This window comes from Narcine bancroftii, chromosome 7 (genome assembly GCF_036971445.1).
Source record: "Narcine bancroftii isolate sNarBan1 chromosome 7, sNarBan1.hap1, whole genome shotgun sequence".
Classification (NCBI taxonomy): domain Eukaryota; kingdom Metazoa; phylum Chordata; class Chondrichthyes; order Torpediniformes; family Narcinidae; genus Narcine; species Narcine bancroftii.
Window position 1 is genome coordinate 194,314,448 of NC_091475.1, and position 19,577 is coordinate 194,334,024.

General features: G+C 42.0%; 1 protein-coding gene across 1 annotated transcript in view; it reads left to right on the top strand.

Annotated features, from left to right (window-relative positions):
* Positions 1 to 1,676: 1,676 nt before the first annotated feature.
* Positions 1,677 to 19,577, top strand: part of cnga3a (cyclic nucleotide gated channel subunit alpha 3a) — a 40,920-nt gene continuing 23,019 nt past the window's right edge. The window contains exons 1-3 of the mRNA XM_069892542.1: positions 1,677 to 1,774; positions 12,324 to 12,440; positions 12,990 to 13,169. Of these exons, the coding sequence (XP_069748643.1) occupies positions 1,677 to 1,774; positions 12,324 to 12,440; positions 12,990 to 13,169 (395 nt within the window). The remainder of the gene's footprint in view (positions 1,775 to 12,323; positions 12,441 to 12,989; positions 13,170 to 19,577) is intronic.

Sequence of the window (19,577 nt, forward strand, 5' to 3'; positions counted from 1 at the left end):
CTTAATAGTTACATTACCACAGTGGTTAAATGATAATGAGTTTATTGTCATATACATTGATTAATGCACATATGCACCAAAATGTTTATTTGATGGAGTCATGTACTTCATTAAAAAAGCTACAGTGGTATAGACATTAAAATAAATAGAGGTAATTAATACAATAGATTGTTTCCTGAACTATATCATGCTTAGATTTAGAAAAAAAATTAGAAGTCAGACATTTGATACTACCTTTAACTTCGAAAAAACCTGGCAACCATTTATTCAATATTTTCGTATGACTTAAACTAATAAAGTTGAACCACTTCCAGCTTTTTTTTCTCTCTCTCTCTAAGTGTATTGTGTTCACTCGGGAAGAAATTTTTCTACTTTGAAATTACTCTCAGAACATAATGACCAATTGTTTTTGTTTCTGGGGAGTTTAAATTTTTTTTTTCTCAGCGTTAGTTGGATTTTTTTTTGTTTTATGTATTAACTCTATTTCCTGACTCAATGTAACTGTCAATATATGGAAATGTTGAATTAATTTGAAAGTACTTTGATTGTTATTTTCAAGGACAATGTATATTACTTATTCACATTTTCAGTATATTATTTTGTGGAAAATTAATTAAAAAGATTACAAGAAAAAAGAACAGAGGGATCTGGGAATTCAGATGCATAATTCCCCGAACGTGGCATAGTTAGATGAGGTTGTAAATAAAGTTTCTGGCACATTGGCCTTCATAAATTAAAGTATTGAGTTGGGATGTTGTGATAAAGTTGTATAAGGCATTGGTGAGGCCAAATTTGGAATATTTTGTGCAGTTTTGGTCACCTAACCATGGGAACGATTATCAATAAAATTGAAAGTGTGCGGAGAAGATTTACTAGGGTGTTGCCGGGACTTGAGGATCCGCATTACAGGGAAAGATTAGGACTTTAGTCCCTGCACCATAGAAGAATAAGGGGAGATTTGACAGAGGTATACAAAATTATGATGAATATAGATAGAGTAAATGCAAGGAGGCTTTTTTCCACTGAGGTTAGGTGATAGGACATGGGTTAAGGGTGAAAGGGAGGAGGTTAGGGCGAACATTTAATATTTAAGAAAAAGTTGGGCAGGCACATGGATGGGAGGGGTATGGAGGGATATGGACTGGGTGCAGGTCAGTGGAACTAGGCAGTGTCATGATAATGAATATGTATGAGATGTACCGGAAGTCACGTGGTATGAGAGAGAGATAAGAGCACAAACAGGAGAACAAAGGAAACGGGAGAATAAAGCCACTAAGAAGTTTACCTGATAAAACTTGTGTTTAATGTTTTATTAACTTCACATTTCGGGCCACAAATGTGACAGGCAGAATGATAGTTTGGTACAGTCTAGAGGGGCTGAAGGCCTGTTTCTGTGCTGTAATATTCTATGGTTCTAAAAGGAGGCCATCTGATTCTTGGAAAGCATGTAGGGAAATCCAGTCCCTTCCATTCTCATGCTTCAGACCATAGGCCCTTCAAAGGTTTCCTCTGTTTTATTCTGAAATAATTTCCAGTCTTTGCTTCCAGCATTCTCTTAAGCAGAGTTCCATTTAATATCTATAAAAATTTTGAATTTGTTTTCTTTATATTTTCCCTAATGAATTAATCTCCTCTTTACCAGGTGCAGAGTAAACATACAAGAGGGTCTGTAAAAAATGGCTACAATTAGCACCCAACAGTCCTATCCACCCCTTCACAGACTCTTGGTCAGGAATAATGAGGATCTGGAAGGGATCGAGAATGGTAGCAGCAGGTATGGAAATAAATCCTTTGGACCTTTATCGTTCAGTTTATTCCTGCCACAGATGAAGGTGAGAAGTGGGAGAATGTTTTCTAATAATTTATCCCAACTTTACTTGGGATTTGCCATTGTGGTTTGTTTTTTTTGACTTCGCAAAGTATGCTGTAAGCAACATGCAATAACACTGGACAATGAAGATTTTGCTTCCTGAACACTTTTGGGTGCATTTTATGGATTTTGGGCTGCTAATCATGAATACCACCTTAAAATATTTCTTTCATGTACCACTTTTTAAGATATAACCTAGTTTTGTGATTTCACAGGATCACGAGAAAAAGGAACAGAAGCAGGCCATTTAGCCCATCGAGTCTTCTCCGTGAAACCTCCCTGAGCTAAACTGTTCTTGCATCAAGTTCCAAGTTCTGGCCTTGTCCCCATGATACCCTGACTAATGAGATACCTATCAATTTGCCCCTTAAATTCCCCCAATGATCCTGCCTCCACAGCTGCATGTGGCAACGAATTCCACAAATCCGCTACCCTCTGGCTAAAGAAATTTCTCCTCATTTCTGTTGTAAATTGCTACTTTTTAATTCTAAGACTGTCCCCTCTTGTCCTGGAGTCACCCAACAGGGGAAACACCATATTTACATCCACTCTGTCCGATCCATTCATTATTCAAAATGTTTCTATGAGATCCCCTCTCATTCTTCTATATTCTAATGAATAGAGTCCAAGAGCCGCTAAACGTTCCTCAAATATTATCCTTCTCATTCCTAGAATCATTCTGGTAAATCCTCCTCTGAACCCTCTCCAACCTTGCTATATCCTTTCGAAGATATGGGGCCCAAAACTGCACACAGCACTCCAAATGAGGTCTCATCAGTGCCCCATAGTCTCATCCAGACCTCTTTATTCTTATACACAATCCCCTTTGAAACGAATGCCAACATAGCATTTGCTTTCTTTACCACTGATCTAACCTGGCAGTCAACTTTCAGGTTATCCTGCACGAGGACCCCCAAGTCCCTTTGTATTTCGGAGGTTTGAATTTTCTCCCCCTCCAAATAATAATCCAACTGTTTATTTCCTCTACCAAAATGCACAACTGTACATTTCTCGACATTATATCTCAACTGCCATTTCTTTGCCCACTTTCCTAAGCTGTTCAAGTCTCTGCAAGTTTTCGATTTCTTCTACACTTTGTACTCTACCACCTATCTTGGTGTCATCTGCAAACTTTGCCATGAAACCATTTAATGCATAATCTAAATCATCAATATACATTGTGAAAAAAGCGGCCCCAACACTGACCCTTGCGGAACACCACTAGTAACAGGCAACCAACCAAAATAGGACCCCTTTATTCCCACCCTTTGCTTCCTGCCTATCAGCCAATGCTCTATGCAATCTATTATTTTTCCAGTAATTCCATGTGCTCTCATCTTATCTTAGTAGCCTCTTTCGCAGCACCTTATCGAAGGCCTTTTGAAAATCCATATACACTATATCCACAGCCTCTTCCTTGTCCACCCTTTTTGAGATTTCTTCAAAAAATTCCTTTAGGTTGGTCAGGCAGGATCTTCCCTTCATGAAACCATGCTGGCTTGGACCTATCATGCCATGCACCTCGAAGTATTCCATAACCTCGTCCTTGTGGATCGATTCCAATAGCTTTCCAACTACCGAAGTCAGGCTAATAGGCCTATAATTTCCTTTTTTCTGCCTCCCTCCTTTCTTAAACTGCGGAACTACAATTGCGACCTTCTAATCCTCGGGAACCATGCTGGAGTCTATTGATTTTTGGAAAATCATTTCCAATGCCTCTACAATCTCCAAGGCCACCTCCTTCGGAACCTGTGGGTGCACCTCATCTGGTCCCTGAAAATTATCTACTTTTAGACCATTTATCTTACTAAGCACTCTCTTGTAATCCTGACTGTATTTATTTCTATTCCCGAAGACCTTTGAATATCAGGTATATTGCTGATATCCTCCACAGTGAAGATTGATGCAAAATATCCATTTAATTCCTCTGTCATCTCTTGGTTACCCTTTATAATTTCTCCAGCTTTGCTTCATTTCCAATCAGCCCTATATCTACCCTTGTCTCTCTTTTACTTTTTTATATATTTGAAGAAACTCTTAGTATCCTTTTGTAGGTTATTTTCCAATTTCCTTTCATAATTCATCTTTTCTTTCCTAATGATGTTCTTTGTCTCCCTCTGTAAGCTTTTAAAATTTTTCCAGTCCTCTGCTTTTCCAGTAATTTTTGCTACCCTTTAGGCCCTCCCTTTTGTTTTAGCATCAACTTCTTTTGTTAGCCATATCTGCGTAATTTTACCATTCATAATTTTCCTTTTCCTTGGAATATATCTATCCTGTGCTTTCTTTATTTCTTGTAGAAATATCAACCAATTCTCTTTTGCTGTCCCCCCATCTAGCTTACTTTTCCAGTCAACTTGGGGCAGTTCCTCTCTCATACCACTATAATTCACCTTGTTCTACTGAAATATTGATACACCTGATATCAATTTTCCCCTTTTAAATTGGAAGCAGAACTCGATCATATAATGATCATTTAATATTTAAGAAAAAGTTGGACAGGCACATGGATGGGAGGGGTATGGAGGGATATGGTTGGGCACTGACACCTGAGGCATCAGATGCTGAGTAAAATGAAAGTCAGCGGCGAAACATTTTTAGGTCAGTTGGACTAACACAATATGTCAACATCATGATGCGATTAAACTTGCTAAATTCAATAAAAGTTAATTTAATGTTTCTCTAACTTTCCTATGTGATACAGCAAATCCGAAATTATCTTTGGAGTTTTCTAGCATAATCCCCAATTTTATTTTCAGCAAGCAAACCCTTTAAAAAAATCTGTTGAAATTTCTTTGGCCAAGGCAGTATGAGTTGTTACCACATTTCTAAACATAGAAACCATGGGACGACAGAAAGACATTCACAGTTGGTTTATTTTCAGCTCTTCTAGGAATGACACGTGACGTTTTCTCACGTGATTGTAAATGAAACTCTGTGCTCTTTTATTGAAATTAACTAGGCACCTGTTGAGAAACGTTCATCTTGAATTTAACCCAGGGGCTTTGTGGCTTCAGTCTCTGAATCTGCACAGATGTAGCGTAGAAACTTTACAGAAGAAGAGCTTCTCGTGTCTGGATTTGCTGCCTCCTGACATGGTGATTAGAATTGCCTTCACAATTTTCAGCCTTTACTGCAAGGACTTCATTTTCTCCTCCTTCAGCAGAATGCTGGAACCATGAAAGTTTTCATAATATTTAGACAGGGTTGCTTGATTTTACCAGACTTCCTTATATGAGGCTGAACATGCTGTTGATCAACCTAGTTAATACAGGCTTTCAAGCCCATATTCTTGGAATTGGACAGCTTCATTCCCAACAGTGAAATTGGTAGTTGCAACATTGCTGTTAACAGTTAACCAAAAGAAAACTACTCAAGATATCATGTGACTCCAACAATAAGTTTTTTGTTGGTTGCCAAAAGTAACTATCACAGGCAAAACCCTCCCCACCATCGAGAACATTCATGTGGAACGCTGCCATCGCAGAACAGCAGCATTCAGCAAGGATCCACACCACCCAGCACACCTTCTGTTCTCGCTGCTGCCATCAGGAAAGAGGTATAGATGCTACAAGACTCGTACCACCAAGTCAGGGACAGCTGCTACCCCTCCACCATCAGACTCCTCAATAAACTCAATCAGAGACTAATTTAAGGACTCTTACTTCTGCACTTCATTGACTTTATTTTCCTCACTGTATTGCACTGTCAGTTTGTTTACATTTTGTTATTTGCTGACATGTGCACATTATGTACAGATTTTTTTGCACTACCAATAAGTAGTAATTCTTCCTTGCCCAGAGGAAAAAGAATCTCAGATTTGTATGTGATATCATGTACCTGTACGGATATGATACTGCTGCTAGATCCCATTTACTTATCCCCATGTCCTACATCCCTCCTTACTCCACCCCCATCTCCACTCCCTAACTCCCTCCTCTCCCCCACCCCCAACCCTCAGACCTCATCTCTCTCCCCCCAACTCTCTGGCTACCCCGTACCCTCTCCTCCCACCTCCACCATCTGACCTCCCCCACACCCCACCTCCCCTCTGGTCTCCCCCACCACCTACCCCCCTGATCTCCACCACACCCCTCCCCTGCCAACACCCCTCCTCCTCTCCCCAACCCTTCTCATTCCCTTCACACCCCAACACCCTCCACTATACTGATTCCTCAACCTAACCCCTGCTTGGTTTTTACCAACCCCTCTGACATTCCCCTCTCTGAGACAGAGTGCTCAGTCCTCAGCAGAAGCCTCTTTTGTCCCCCTCTGCCCCACACCTCAATGAGTTCCATGCACGACTGCCACTGAGACATCAACCATTTCAACTGTACCAATCCCTCTTGTATTCCAATCTCACCTCTTCAGAAAGCTCTGCCTTCCACTCTTTCCACAACAATCCCAGCCACACCATCAAACTCACAAATAAGTGAGGTGGTCTGGCGCAGTGACCACTACTTTGCCAAGGCTCTCAGACACCTCCTCCTATTATCCCCCATCACCACACATCAAGCCATTTTCTTCAAAACCATCTCCATCCTCGTCACCTCCCCTCCACAGCCACAAACCTCATTCTCTCCCACCCCCACACTGTCTGTTTTACCTTCTACCCAAGGTCCACAAACCCAACCATCTGGGGAGACCCATTGTTTCTGCCTGCTCCTGCCCCACCAAACTAGTTTCATCCTACTTTGACTCTATCTTTTCTCCCTGGTTCAATCCCTCTCCACCTACATCCTTGACATCTCAGATGCCCTTCATCTCCTCAATGACTTCACATTCCTTGAATTGGACTGCTTCGTCTTCACACTGGATGTCCAATCCTTTTATACCTCACTTCATTTCTTCCTGGACCAAAAACTCAACCAGTCACCCTCTACCACCACCCTCTTCCATCTGGCTGAACTTGTCCTCACTCTAAATAACTTATCCTTCAACTCATCCCACTTCCTCCACATCAAAGGAGTAGCCATGGATACCAGCATGGGTCCCAGCTACACCTGCCTGTTTGTGGGATTTGTGGATCAATCCATGCTGAAAGGCTAAACAGGCAAAACCCACCAACTCTTCCTCTGGTATATAGACAACTACATCAGACTGCCTCATGCACCCATGATGAGCTTGTCAACTTCATCCACTTTGCGAGCAACTTCCACCCTGATCTCAAACTCACCTGGTCTATCTTTGATAAGACTATCTCCCTCCTGGATCGCTCTGTCTCTATCTCGAGAGACAAGCTGGCCACCAACATATACTACTAACCTTCCAACTCCCACACCTACCTGGACTACACCTCCTCACACCCTGGCAGGATTCCATCCCCTTCTCCCAATTTCTCCGACTTCTCCACATCTGTACCGAAGATAAAGTCTTCCAGTCCAGATATTCTGAAATCTCAGCCTTCTTCCACAAACATGGCTTCCCCTCCACCACCATCAACTCAGCGCTCACCATGTCTCCTCTATCTCCCACTCATCTGCCCTGCCCCCCTCTGCCTCCAGATGCAATAACATAGAATCCCCCTCATCCTCACCTACCACCACACCAGCCATCACATCCAACAAATTATCTGCTGGAGTTTCTGGCACTTACTACAGGATCCCATCACCAGACACATTTTTCCCTCTCCTCCCCTCTCAGCCTTCTGCAGGGACCATTCCCTCTGCAATTCCCTCCCCACCCATCGCACCCCCAACACCTTCCCCTGTTCTAGCAGGAGGTGCAAACTTGCATCCACACTTCCTCCCTCACCATGGTCTGGGGCCCGAAACACATCTTTAAAATGAAGCAATACTTCACTTGTACATCCAGAAGACCTATTTACTACATCCAGTGCACCCTTTGTGGCATTCTCCACATCGGAGAGACCTGTCGCAGACTGGGAGATCACATCTCTCAGCACCTCCACTCCTTTCGCAACCCCAGCAACCTCCCAATGGCCAATCACTTCAATTCCAAGTCACACTGCTGCACTCACATGCTTGTCCATGGCCTTGTGTGGTATCCCACCCTGACCACCCGCAGATTGGATGAACAACACCTTATTTTCCATCTGGGCACCCTCCAGCCAAATGGCATGAACATTAACTTTACTACTTTTCATTAAACCAGCTTGGCTTTTCTTTCCCCTCCCCTTTTACCTCCTCCTCCTTATTGCTGCTGTCCCCTCCCTCCTTTCTTCACCTATCATCTCCTGCATTTGCTCCCCCTACCATCCTCCTCCCCCCCCACATTCTTTTTTCGGATGCTTGCCAGCATTTTCCCATTGGTTGTGTATCTTTACCTTGGCTATGTAAAGGACACTGTTGACCTGCTGAACATCTCCAGCATTATACTTCAATCACAGTATCTATAGAATTTTGTGATTTATCTCATGTATGACAACAAATCAGAAAGCTGAAATATAACAGAATGTTTCATATGTTTTATTCAAGAATTATCTTTTTTTTTGCCTTTTAAGTTTTACATCAGTAAGGGATTTTAATTGTAGGAAAGAGCCGGCAAGCCCAATGACTTAATGTCACCCATTTCTTTGTGTTCTTCTCCCCCTTTCCAGAAATACCTTTGGGTAGAATCACTTAACTCCATTTTTGTCATTGCCTTCAATATCTCCAACTACAGTACTATCTTATTCCATTAGTCTATTAATGTGTGGGTGTGAAAGACCTGCTTGACTTCCTGAGCGTTTAACTTACTTTATTATCATTTGAGCTCCGTCACAGTGAACAATTTAACTGGAACAATGTCTTCCTCACTTTACAAGAGCAGGTTTTTTGGTGTACCCAGTTTATTCTTCAATAAAACTTATTATAAATAACCATAATATATTATTTAGTTATTAAGTACCTTTGTAAGTCTTTTTCCACATTGTTGCACTTTTTATATATCTTAAATTCTGAGTTGTTGTCTTGATCTGATTTCATATTTGTATAAGGAATACTTTCCTTTCTCAAGAGGCAAAGTATATCTACAGATTTCTTTTATAAACATACTAACTCCTACTGTTACTTTGACTACACCTCTTCTTATCCTCTCTTCTGCAATGATTCTATTTCTTTTACTCAGTTCCACCATTTCTGCTGCATCTGCTCCCAGGATGAGCTTTTCCATTCCAGGATATCTGAGATATCCTCCTTGGATTAATGCAGCCCTCATCCACATCTTCCCTTTTTCTCGCACATTTTCCCTGGCCTCTTCCCACCCAGATGCAAGAAGGACAGGTTTCCCCTTATCCTCACCTGCCACCCCACCAGTCTTTGCCTCTAGCATTATTATCCTCCGGAACTTCCGCCACCTACAATTTGATCCCACCACCAGACGCATCTTTCCTATCCCTGCCCCTTCACTCCCTCGCTCTCTCATCCCTTCCCATCAATTGGCTCCCCAGTACCTTCTCCTGTGACCCCAAGAAGTGTTATACTTACCCCTACACATCTTCCCTCGCCACTATTGAGGGGCCAAAACCTTCCTTGCAAGTGAATCAACACTTCAACTCCAGAGCTGTAGAGTTATGTTCTGCATCCGGTGCTCCCAGTGTGGCCTAATCCACATCAGGGAGACTGGACACAGACTGGGAGATTGCTTAATTGAGCACCTTCGCTCTGCCCTCTGCCACAGCAAGGACCTCCCAGTAGCCAACTACTTCAGTTCCACACTTCCTTGCCACACTGACCTGTCTGTCCGTAGACTCATGTGGCCAGGTTGAGGCCACATGTAAATTGGAGGAACAACATCTTATATTCTTTCTCTGCAGTCTCCAATCAGCCGGCATCAACATCAACATCTCCAATTTTTGGTCACCCCCCTCCCCATCATTTTCTTGCATTTTTTTGTCTCTCTGCCTCCCTTCAGCTCCCCAACCTCATCCCTTCCATTCTCCTACCAGCTCTCTGACCACCTACTTATCACTTCTCAACTCCTTTCCCTTCATCATCCTCTCACCTGTATTTACTAATTACCTGCAAGCTTGTGCTGCTCACCTCCCCCCCACCCCCCCCGCAACACCTTCTTATTCAGGCATCTGCGTGATTTTCAGCTCTCCTGGAGAAGGGCCTATTCTTTTCCATGGATGCTGCGCGATCTGCTGAGAGATTCTTGTTTACCTTTCCTTTCTTGATATGTACAATAAGATGTGAATCAACGAGACAGAAATGCAAGACCATTCCATACAATTCATGGTTAATCGCACCATTTTGTTCATTATGAAGTGGTAGATCTGTCAAAGTGTATGAAGTTACCTCGTTAGTACTAACAAAGGAACAGAAATGGAAAATTCACCAGACAATGGTAAATTAAAAATAATAGTTTTTATTAAACTATTAATAACATTACATTTCTTACTTATTTCTAAGCTTAACCATATCTTAAAACCCCACTATGCGCAAATGTGTGTGTGTGTGTGTGTGTGTGTGTGTGTGTGTGTGTGTGTGATTAAATTCAAGCCATTATGGTTTAAGTCAATTTTAAAGTCCAGTTTCAAACATCTCATCTTGAACTTGAGGATCCTTATTAAATCACAGTTCAGAAGAAGAAATTACGAGGCACATTTTTTTGGAATATTTTATTTATAAATTTTAAACACAATAACAGTTAATTCTAGAAATGATTTTGAAAAATTATTCATGTGGTTTATATCATCCCACCTCACCAACCCACCCTCCCACCTCCCATCCCCCGCACCCCTAAAAAATAAAGAAAAGAAAGAAAAACTAGAGAATGCCAAGAAAATAAAACATTTATAGAATAAAATCTATTGGAGGTTACCAAGAAGTGAGGTCTTCAGAGAGCCTATTAAGTAATGAAAACCAAAATTTTGTAAATATGGGTGCCATATTTTCCAAAAACACATGATATTTATCTCGCAGATTATAAGTAATCTTCTCTAATAGGATACAACTGCATGCCATCTTTCCATAGCTATATCTACTTCTGACTTCGATGATATTGCAATACATTTCCTAGAATTATGAAGCATTTTTAAACATTATATCTTCAGATCTCTTTAAACTCACAAGTTTCTTGATGAACCATCTTTCAGAGAGTTATTCTTCAAACAGGAGTTACCATTTTCTGGACACAAATGAGGCCACCTCTCTTTACTGATTTAAAATGTCTCTCTGCCTTCAGTATGTAGTTCTATGACATCAGGTGACGTGACATCACCCCAGTTTTACTTTCATTTTTGCAAGACCACCTGCCTTTCTTCAAAACCACTCCAAATCCATAACAACCTCTGACCTCATCTCTTTCCAAGAGGTTTAAGTAGTTTATGATGCCAGAAAATCTGATGACCAGAAACAAAAACCTGTTTTTGTTTAAACAGATGGCCTCCTTCAGCAGTTCTTCTTGAGTACTTGAATACCTCCATTTTTAATAAAGCAAACACTCCATTGTTCCACTTCTGTTCCATTATGGTTCTGTTTTCCAGATGCTACGACTCCAACTGAACTCTTTCTCTTATTGCAGTGATGTTTCTACAAATGTCCTGTGACCTGTGTATGGCCCTGTATCCATCCCACAATGCCTATAACTTAACTTACTAAGAAATATATATTTTATAACTAAAGATTTTAACTTTAAAGATAAACACATATCCATTACAATATCCCTTCATCCATTTCATATTTTCATGTGTCTATCCAGAAGCCTCTTATTGAATCTACCTCCTCCACTACTCCTGACAGCCCATTCCAGGCACCCACCTCTCTCTGGATAAAATATTCATCTTGCACATTTCCCTTAAACTCCTCCTCCTCCTCAACTTAAACACGTCCTTTAATGTGTCAGGATCCTACCCTGCGGAAAAGATTTTATATATTCACCCTATCAACGACCCTCCTTGACTTTATAAACCTCTATCAGGTCACACCTCAGCTTTCTATACACCAGAGAACACAGCCCAAATTTGTTCAATCTCTCCCCAGAATTCATACCCTCCAAATGAGGCAACATATTATATATAGCACACCAGCAAACAAAAGCATAAATTAAATTAGCAGAATCTACCATGAGAGAAAGAAAACAAAAAGAATATAAAAGGATAAATATTCACGGTTGCAATGGAACAAAAAAACATGCTGTTTCAAAGGTGTGGCCAGATCTTTGGAGAAGCCTTATGATTAGGGTTGCATGGGGAGGTTCAGGACCCCGACACCTGTTGGGGGACAAATTGTTCTTGAACGTAGAAGTGTTGGACATCAGGCTTCTGCACATTCTGCTTGAAGATAGTAGCAAGAAGTGCTCTTGACCACAATGATATGGATCCTCAAAACGTTGGCTGCCATCTTGGAGGGAGGCCAGTGCAAGCAATGGACTTGGCTGCCTCTTGGTCCTAATGCTTATTCCGCAATTTGCAATTTAAAATGTTGATGTAGTCTTGATAAATAAAATCTGGCTGTTTGCCCATTTTGATTGACTGAACCGTGACCTTCCTGCTTCATTGTTTGTTGTGAAGGACCCACTCGTTGTGTGAGGATTCATCTTCTGAGCTTCAGAGAGTGATCTCTGCAGAACCTAAAAGTCAGCATGAATCCCGCAGGAGTTCTTTCACGGGCAGAGGAGCCATGGGCAGGTACTGTTCTTATAGTCCTATCTCCCTATATTATTTGGTATTTCTAGTGCAGTGGAAAGGATTTTCCATGGGTATTTAGGCAAAAGCCTATCTAACATCCAATATTATCTGTGTTCAGCAATAAGTATCACAAGAGTGAGAGATCCTGAAGTGCCATGACAAGGTGGGCGTGGAAAGGAGGTTTCCTCATGAGGGAGAATCTAGAACTAGGAAGTCCGGGTTAAAAGTAAAGGGCCTCATGTTTGAGAAAGGGATGAAGTGAGTTTTGTTTCTCTCAGAGGGTCATAACTCTGAAATCTTCTCCTGAAAGAGCAGTGGAATCAAATTTGTTGAATATGTTGAAGGCAGATGGAGATAGATTCCTTATTCGTAAAAAAAACAAAAATGGAGCATGACAGCTTTTGGTGTGATGTTCTCATGTCCCCTTATGTTCACCACAATGATTATATACTCTGCACTTCTGTTTAAATTTGCAGTACCCGTTGTCCTCAAAGGATAGGCTTACTTGAGTGGAGGGTACATCTGTAATCCTCTAAGTTCTATTTTCAGGTTAACTAATTTCATCGTTGTGTTGAGGAACTGGGCTTCTCAGCATATCCACAATGAAGATCAGAGACCAGACTCATTCTTAGAGCGCTTTCGGGGACCAGAGATAAAGGATGTATCAAGCTGGGGGAGCAACACCCAGTCAGCTGCAGGCAATCCAGAGCACCAAGGCAGGAGCAAGAAGTAAGTTCCATGAGAGCTGGATAAGATGGGCTCCAGAGGTTCTCCAGAACTTGGTGTGAATTTCAAATGCAGACTCAAACCTAAATGAAGCCATTGAAAATCCATCTGTTTCCTATTACTGACCTTAACTGAACAGCAGCTTTAATCAAAATCTCTCTTTAGAGAGAGCCAATTGATGTGATTTAGATTGGTGCCAAGATATTTGCAGTTCAGTTACATGGCTTCACGTTGGCCCCATTATGGAATGCATCTAACCTGAGCTGGACAGAACCTATTTCACATCATGGTGCTCATTGATGGCATCCAAGGAAGTTCCAATGTTTCCCACTTATTTTTCATTGTCTGAACCTTTCATTTCTCTTCTTCCGTTATTTATTACAGCACCTTATCTCTTGCTGCCAGCCCTTATTTAATAAGAAATCAAAATTAAATTCAAAAATCAATGTTGTGAAATCTGGAACGGAAGGTTTTTACAGTTGGGTTAGTTGACTCGAGGCAAAGAAGTACAAATAGGAAATGTGGACTCATTTGCTACTTAATGATTACAAGCAGTAAGACCAAGGTCTAGAAATATTGTTGGTATTCATGGCTAAAGGCCTATTGCATCTGTAAGTCTTACTGGAGATTTGGAAAGCAAATTTTCATTAATATTCATTTCATAACCCTTCTAATTAATTTATAGGCACAGACATATTGTAACCTGGAAGTTATGGAGCCAAGCTATCCTATTAGCAGAGCACACACTAATTTTTACACCACAAACCATTAAAACATAGACAAACTCCTTCCCTTTTCATTTATATATGAACATCAATGGTATTATTTCCTAAAGTGCGTTGCTATTTAAAACAGTGTTGAATTCACAACACACTCGTGCATCTTCTGCGATTTTCAATGTTGTGTCCACTGCTGTCAATAACCGAATGGATCGGTGACGTCTCCAAAGTCCATGGTGTTACCTAGCTTACTCTAGGAAACCCGGGCCAGCTTTGATCTCATCCGTCAGATGACACTTGCGACTAGAAGGCCAGTCGGAATCGGATTTGATCAACAGAAATACCATACCTATGCTGTTGGCGTGCCATTTATAAAGCGGGGACTCAACAACAGCAGGAGATTTTGGTTCTCAAATCTCCAACTGGTGTGGCCCTCTGTAACTCCGAATCCCTGCCACCGAGAGATGGAGGTTGCCAACACCGATGGAATGCCAAAGATGTAATACGGACTCACTCGCATTGTCCAAGTGGGTTGTGGCCCTTTCTCACTCTGAATCCCTGCCACCGAGAAACGGGAGTGATTCTCCCAGAACTCCATTGGGGCTGCCGTGCCTCAATGCCCCCAAGCCCCATTGCACAGGCCAGACAACCGAGGCCATCATGCCTGCACACAAAGCTGGGTGTAATCTGTCAAACCCATTATCGGGCCGCCTCAACCCCTAGGGTTGACCTCTATTACTTGCAGCTACTGGGGTTTATTCGAGGGATCGATTTTGCCACCCGTCATCATTACATGCCAGGCGTTACCAGCGGGACCTCATGGAGGTACATGGCGCAGGACCCGTAAGAGTACCATGGATATCACGGTGGGGCAGCTGGGCAGCACACGCCTCGACATCGCAATAATTAGCCCTCCTAATTAATTTATAGGCACAGACATATTATAACCTGGAAGTTATGGAGCCAAGCTATCCTATTAGCAGAGCACACACTAATTTTTATTCCACAAACCAATAAAACTTAGACAAATTCCTTCCTTTTTCATTTTTAACCACATCACTGATGTGTTTCCTTAAGTGTGTTGCAACTAAGGAGACTACCAGGTAGTCATAAATATGAACCCCACCATTTTACAAAGATAAAACTTAGAAGACTTAAAGTTTGAAGAGAATCAGGGGATAAGATGAAGGGAAGTAAATGATCGGAACAAGACAGCAGGGAAGATGGATGAACTACAGAATGTACATAAAAATCAAAAAGAAACTATGTTTCTGCACAGAAAAAAAATTGTAGGTATCTGCAGGTGGATTTGAAGTCTTTTTGTTAGTTCAAATTATCTTTTCTGAAAATTTCCTATATTCTTCAATTTACATTGAGAATTTAATTCATGGCCATGATTTCAATGGTTTCAAAATTAGGCAGGTTCTTTTCCGCACTGCCTTCCTCCCATTCAACGCTACCAGATCCAGAGGTCTGTATCCTAAATTCAGAACAGGATCAAACGTTGCCAATGTAACCTGCAATTTTCATTGATTGCATTTCAATTGCGTCCTCATATTTTAAATTGCTGCAGTTCCAGGAATCTGGAAAATTTCAATCTCAACAATGGCAACGAGGAAGAAAAGTGAGTAACCTTCTGTTTTACCACATCAGCCCTCATCATTCCCAAGCCCTCTTGCATTCCCAGTAGAGTTGTCAATCAATCCTTATTAGTTCTTTAGTCGTGTGGCTTAATCCTTGACCCTGAAGAAAAAATGCATAAATAAATCTCCAAATTAGTGTTTTTTGGAACAGGATGAATTTTTCATCAGAAGTTCTATTTACTAGAAATGAATGAAAAACATTTAGGTCGCATTTTGGTTCTCCAATGAAAATTAGATTTGGATCAGGTGTACATTTATTGAGGTTCCGACAATATGTGCTGGGGCCAAATTCTGTGTACCTTCTGAAAGTCTGACTTTGCTCAGGCATGAATAGGCTGCCTTATGCTTATTGGAAACTGAGATCATCTCCAAGATAAATAAAGAGGGGGAAAAATAACAAGGGACTGAAAGAAAGCGACTGAAGAAACAGACTGGCACGTGCCTTCCGCTGAAAGGCTTTGAGCGCCCCCTGCTGATATGCCCATGAGGTCCTGCAGCAGAATGTGAACAAAAACTGAGAAATCGCCCTGCCTTGTTTGGTCTCATTAGGTGCTTTCAAACTGCCTTATAGGGTCAACCAGGCAAATTGCCCGGTTAGCACCCCACTCACAAGGCAGCTTGAAATGGTCGGACCTGGTCAGCATTGTCCAAAGTCAACTGGGTCCCTGCCCTACCTCAGAGGTAGTCAGGAAACCCAATTAATCTTACCCAGGACTCTTCGACCAGCGGCTTGAACAGCAAAATGGCCAACCCGGTTACTCCTTGCGCAGTGGCGTCACAGGGAAACCTTGGCTGAAGTGTCTGCGATGATCAAGGGGGAGAGGGGGGAGGGGAGCGGAGAGGGGTTGTGGGCGTGGGGGAGAGAGAGGGGTCAGCTGCTGTGGGTTGGGGGAGCGCTATTCACGGTGGGAGGGAGACTGACAGCTGGTGGGGGGACAGGGGAGACTAGTTTGCGTGTCGCGTCACTTACCGCGTCATCACGGGGGCAGGATTTTCCCTTAAATCGCAGGGTTGGTAATTAACTGGGGTGATCCCTCTTCAGTTTAAAAGGTGCTGGAGGCACCTTTTCCCCACTAATCACACCTGGGTCCCAGGAAGGCTACCCAGGTGCTGTGGCTTAAAAACACCTATTGTTAATGTCAGTAATGGGTGAGGGAGATTGCGTAGTGAAGACAGCAGGGTCACAGTCTAGAGCAGCCATTCTCAACCTTTTGGGTGGCCCAGTTGGTGTAGTGGTTAGCCTTTACAGTGACAGCGATTGGGACCATGGTTCATATCCCGTGCTGCCCATAAGGAGTTTGTATATTCTCCTCGTGTCTGCGTAGGTTTTCCCCAGGTGCTCCAGTTTCCTCCTACTGTTCGAAACGTACCAGATGTGTAAGTTAATTGGGTGTAAATTGAGCAGCAAGGACTTGTGGGCCAAAATGGCTTGTTATGGAGCTGCTTAGAATGTAAAACAATTAATTTAAATTAAAAAAAAATTCAGCTATGGCCCCTCAAAGTTTATGAGCCCCTTTCATGTGAAGTCTTCCAAGGTTTGGTTTCTTCCATACGTCTCTTAAGCCGACTACATAAAAACATATTTATGCTATGTGAGGTGAAAAGAAAGCAAGGATTTAACTTAAATGTGCTGCTCCCCCCACCCTGAGGAGCAGTAGGGCCCCCGTTGAGAATGGCTTGTCTAGAAAAATAACTGAATGAAATACAATAATTTCATCAGATTAACAGCTTGTGATGTTATGGATGTAAAAATTGCTGAAGAATAATTTCCCAAGACTTAATGGGTAAATGATAAAGTGCATAGAAATATGCAGCTTGATGGAGTTAACCATTCGCTAAAATGTCATATCCATGTGGACAAAACTTTAGCAATACCAGAAGGAAAGGAAAATTGGACGGATAGAATAGGTGCACCACTGGGGAGAAATTGTGCCCAGGATTAAAAATGGGCATATTTTCTGAATCTTGTGCCCTGTACCCAAGGGGCGCCTGAAGGATATCCAGATCACGTTGAAGTTGGGCGACATATCAGGTGTTCCTGATTGTCACCTCAAACGGTTGAAGCCCCTGATAGACATTTGAGGTCGTAGGCAGGGATTTTAAGTGATCAGGGATCACTTGCGCAACCATACTCCCTTTGACTCTACAATCTATTGTTGTTGGAATTGCGCCCATCCCGTCTTTACGTGGCTCTCAGGAGGGATAATCAGCCTCAATCTTCATGGTAGAATAAGTGATTGGTACTAACAGCTGTATCCAAATCATATAGATCAGAGTAAAACACAAAAATCTGCAGATGTCGTGATTGAAGTGAAAACGAAATGCTGGAGAAACTCTGCAGGCCATGTAGTGCACTTTGTTTGGTAAAGATAAAGATACATAACCAAAGTTTCAAAGCTTGAGCCCTTCATCAAAATGTAGGCAGGTGGATGAATAAAATGGTGGGGGAGGGAGGGGAGCAGGGGGAGAAGCAAAGACCCACTGGCAAGAGGTAATAGATGGATAAGGGAGGGAGGGTACAGTGACGAACATGGGGGAGGAGGGATGATTCTGCAAATGGAAAAAGAAAGGGATGGAGAGCTGGAGGAAAAGGAGAAAGAGGGATAGGGAAGAGATGGAGAACGGGGAGTGGTCGAGCAGAAACTGGAGAAATCTGTGTTAACGCCATCCAGATGGAGAGGGCCGAGCCGGAATTTTAGGTGTGACTCCTCCACTTTATGGGTGGCCTTGGTTTGGCAGCTCATGAGGCCAAGGACAGACATGTCGGTGCACGAGTTTCAACCTTCCTGCTGGACCACAGCCATCAACTTCAGGCTCAGAACTGGAATTCTTCCCCTTGGAGGCCACTCTGGTTGCATGGCACATTACAATTTGATCGCAAAGTAAACTCACGAGAACCTTGCTATGATTTATTGCTGCTCTTTTAAGCAGGTTACAGCAGTTTACAGCCAATCAGGATTTATTGCTCATATAGTAAATCAATCAAAGGGAAGGAAAGGACATCAAGTCCCCTAAATCTGCTGAGAGTTCATTTCGGACTGCTGGTACACTTATTCTGCATAAGTAGGAAAGTTTGGCATTAAATCTTAAGAAATAGTGTTAATTGATTGAGTTGTGCGATGAGTTGCTTTTCTTTCCTCTTTGCGGAAAATATAGTTTAACCCAGAGATGCTAAGTTCAGTTAAATCAAACAATTGGACCTAATCCAGTCCAGTCCTTATTTCAATTTTAGAATTATAGATGTTCACCTCGAAATTGGACCTACCTGTGGATTTTGTGGGCACCATTTGTGCACAATTTCATCGTTATCTAGTGAGTGGGCTGTTGGGAATTTGACGTGGGCGATCTCACAGCATTTGAAAAGTGAGCACCTGAACGTTCAAGTATAGTGGACTATACACCAAGTGCTGATGAATGGGTTTAGTGTCGATGGGTACTTGATGGTCAGTATAAATGTTGTGGGCTGAAGAGCCCATTGCCGTTGCAATGATACACCCTTGCACAACAGGTCTTTGTTGGACACATATTGAGTGATATTGTCTTGTATGGAGCAGACACTTTCTCAAAGGAATTAACTGTTAAAGGTGCAAGCTATGACCCACGTCACAGTAGTGTAAGTTGCAAAGCTTGTAGCTGTCCTTTATGGACAAATCAATCTTTTAATCATAGGGTTGTCCAATACAGAAATGGCCCACAATTTGCCATAATTTGTGCCCGCTAACCTATTTGCTTAAATTATGATTGTATCCTTCTCTGTCTTGCTTACTTTAATGTTTGATCAACTGCCACTTAAACCTAGTAATTATATCTGATTCTGCCATCTCCTGTGGCAACATGATCCAGGTTTCAACAACTCTTTGTGTAAAAATAATGTACCTCTCAGACTCACACGATTGGCCAGACTAATCTTCCTTAGGTCAATAGACAATAGACAATAGACAATAGGAGCTGGAGTAGGCCCTTTGGCCCGTCGAGCCAGCACCGCCATTTTACAGATCATGGCTGATCACTACTATCAGTACCCCTTTCCAGCCTTATCCCCATAACCC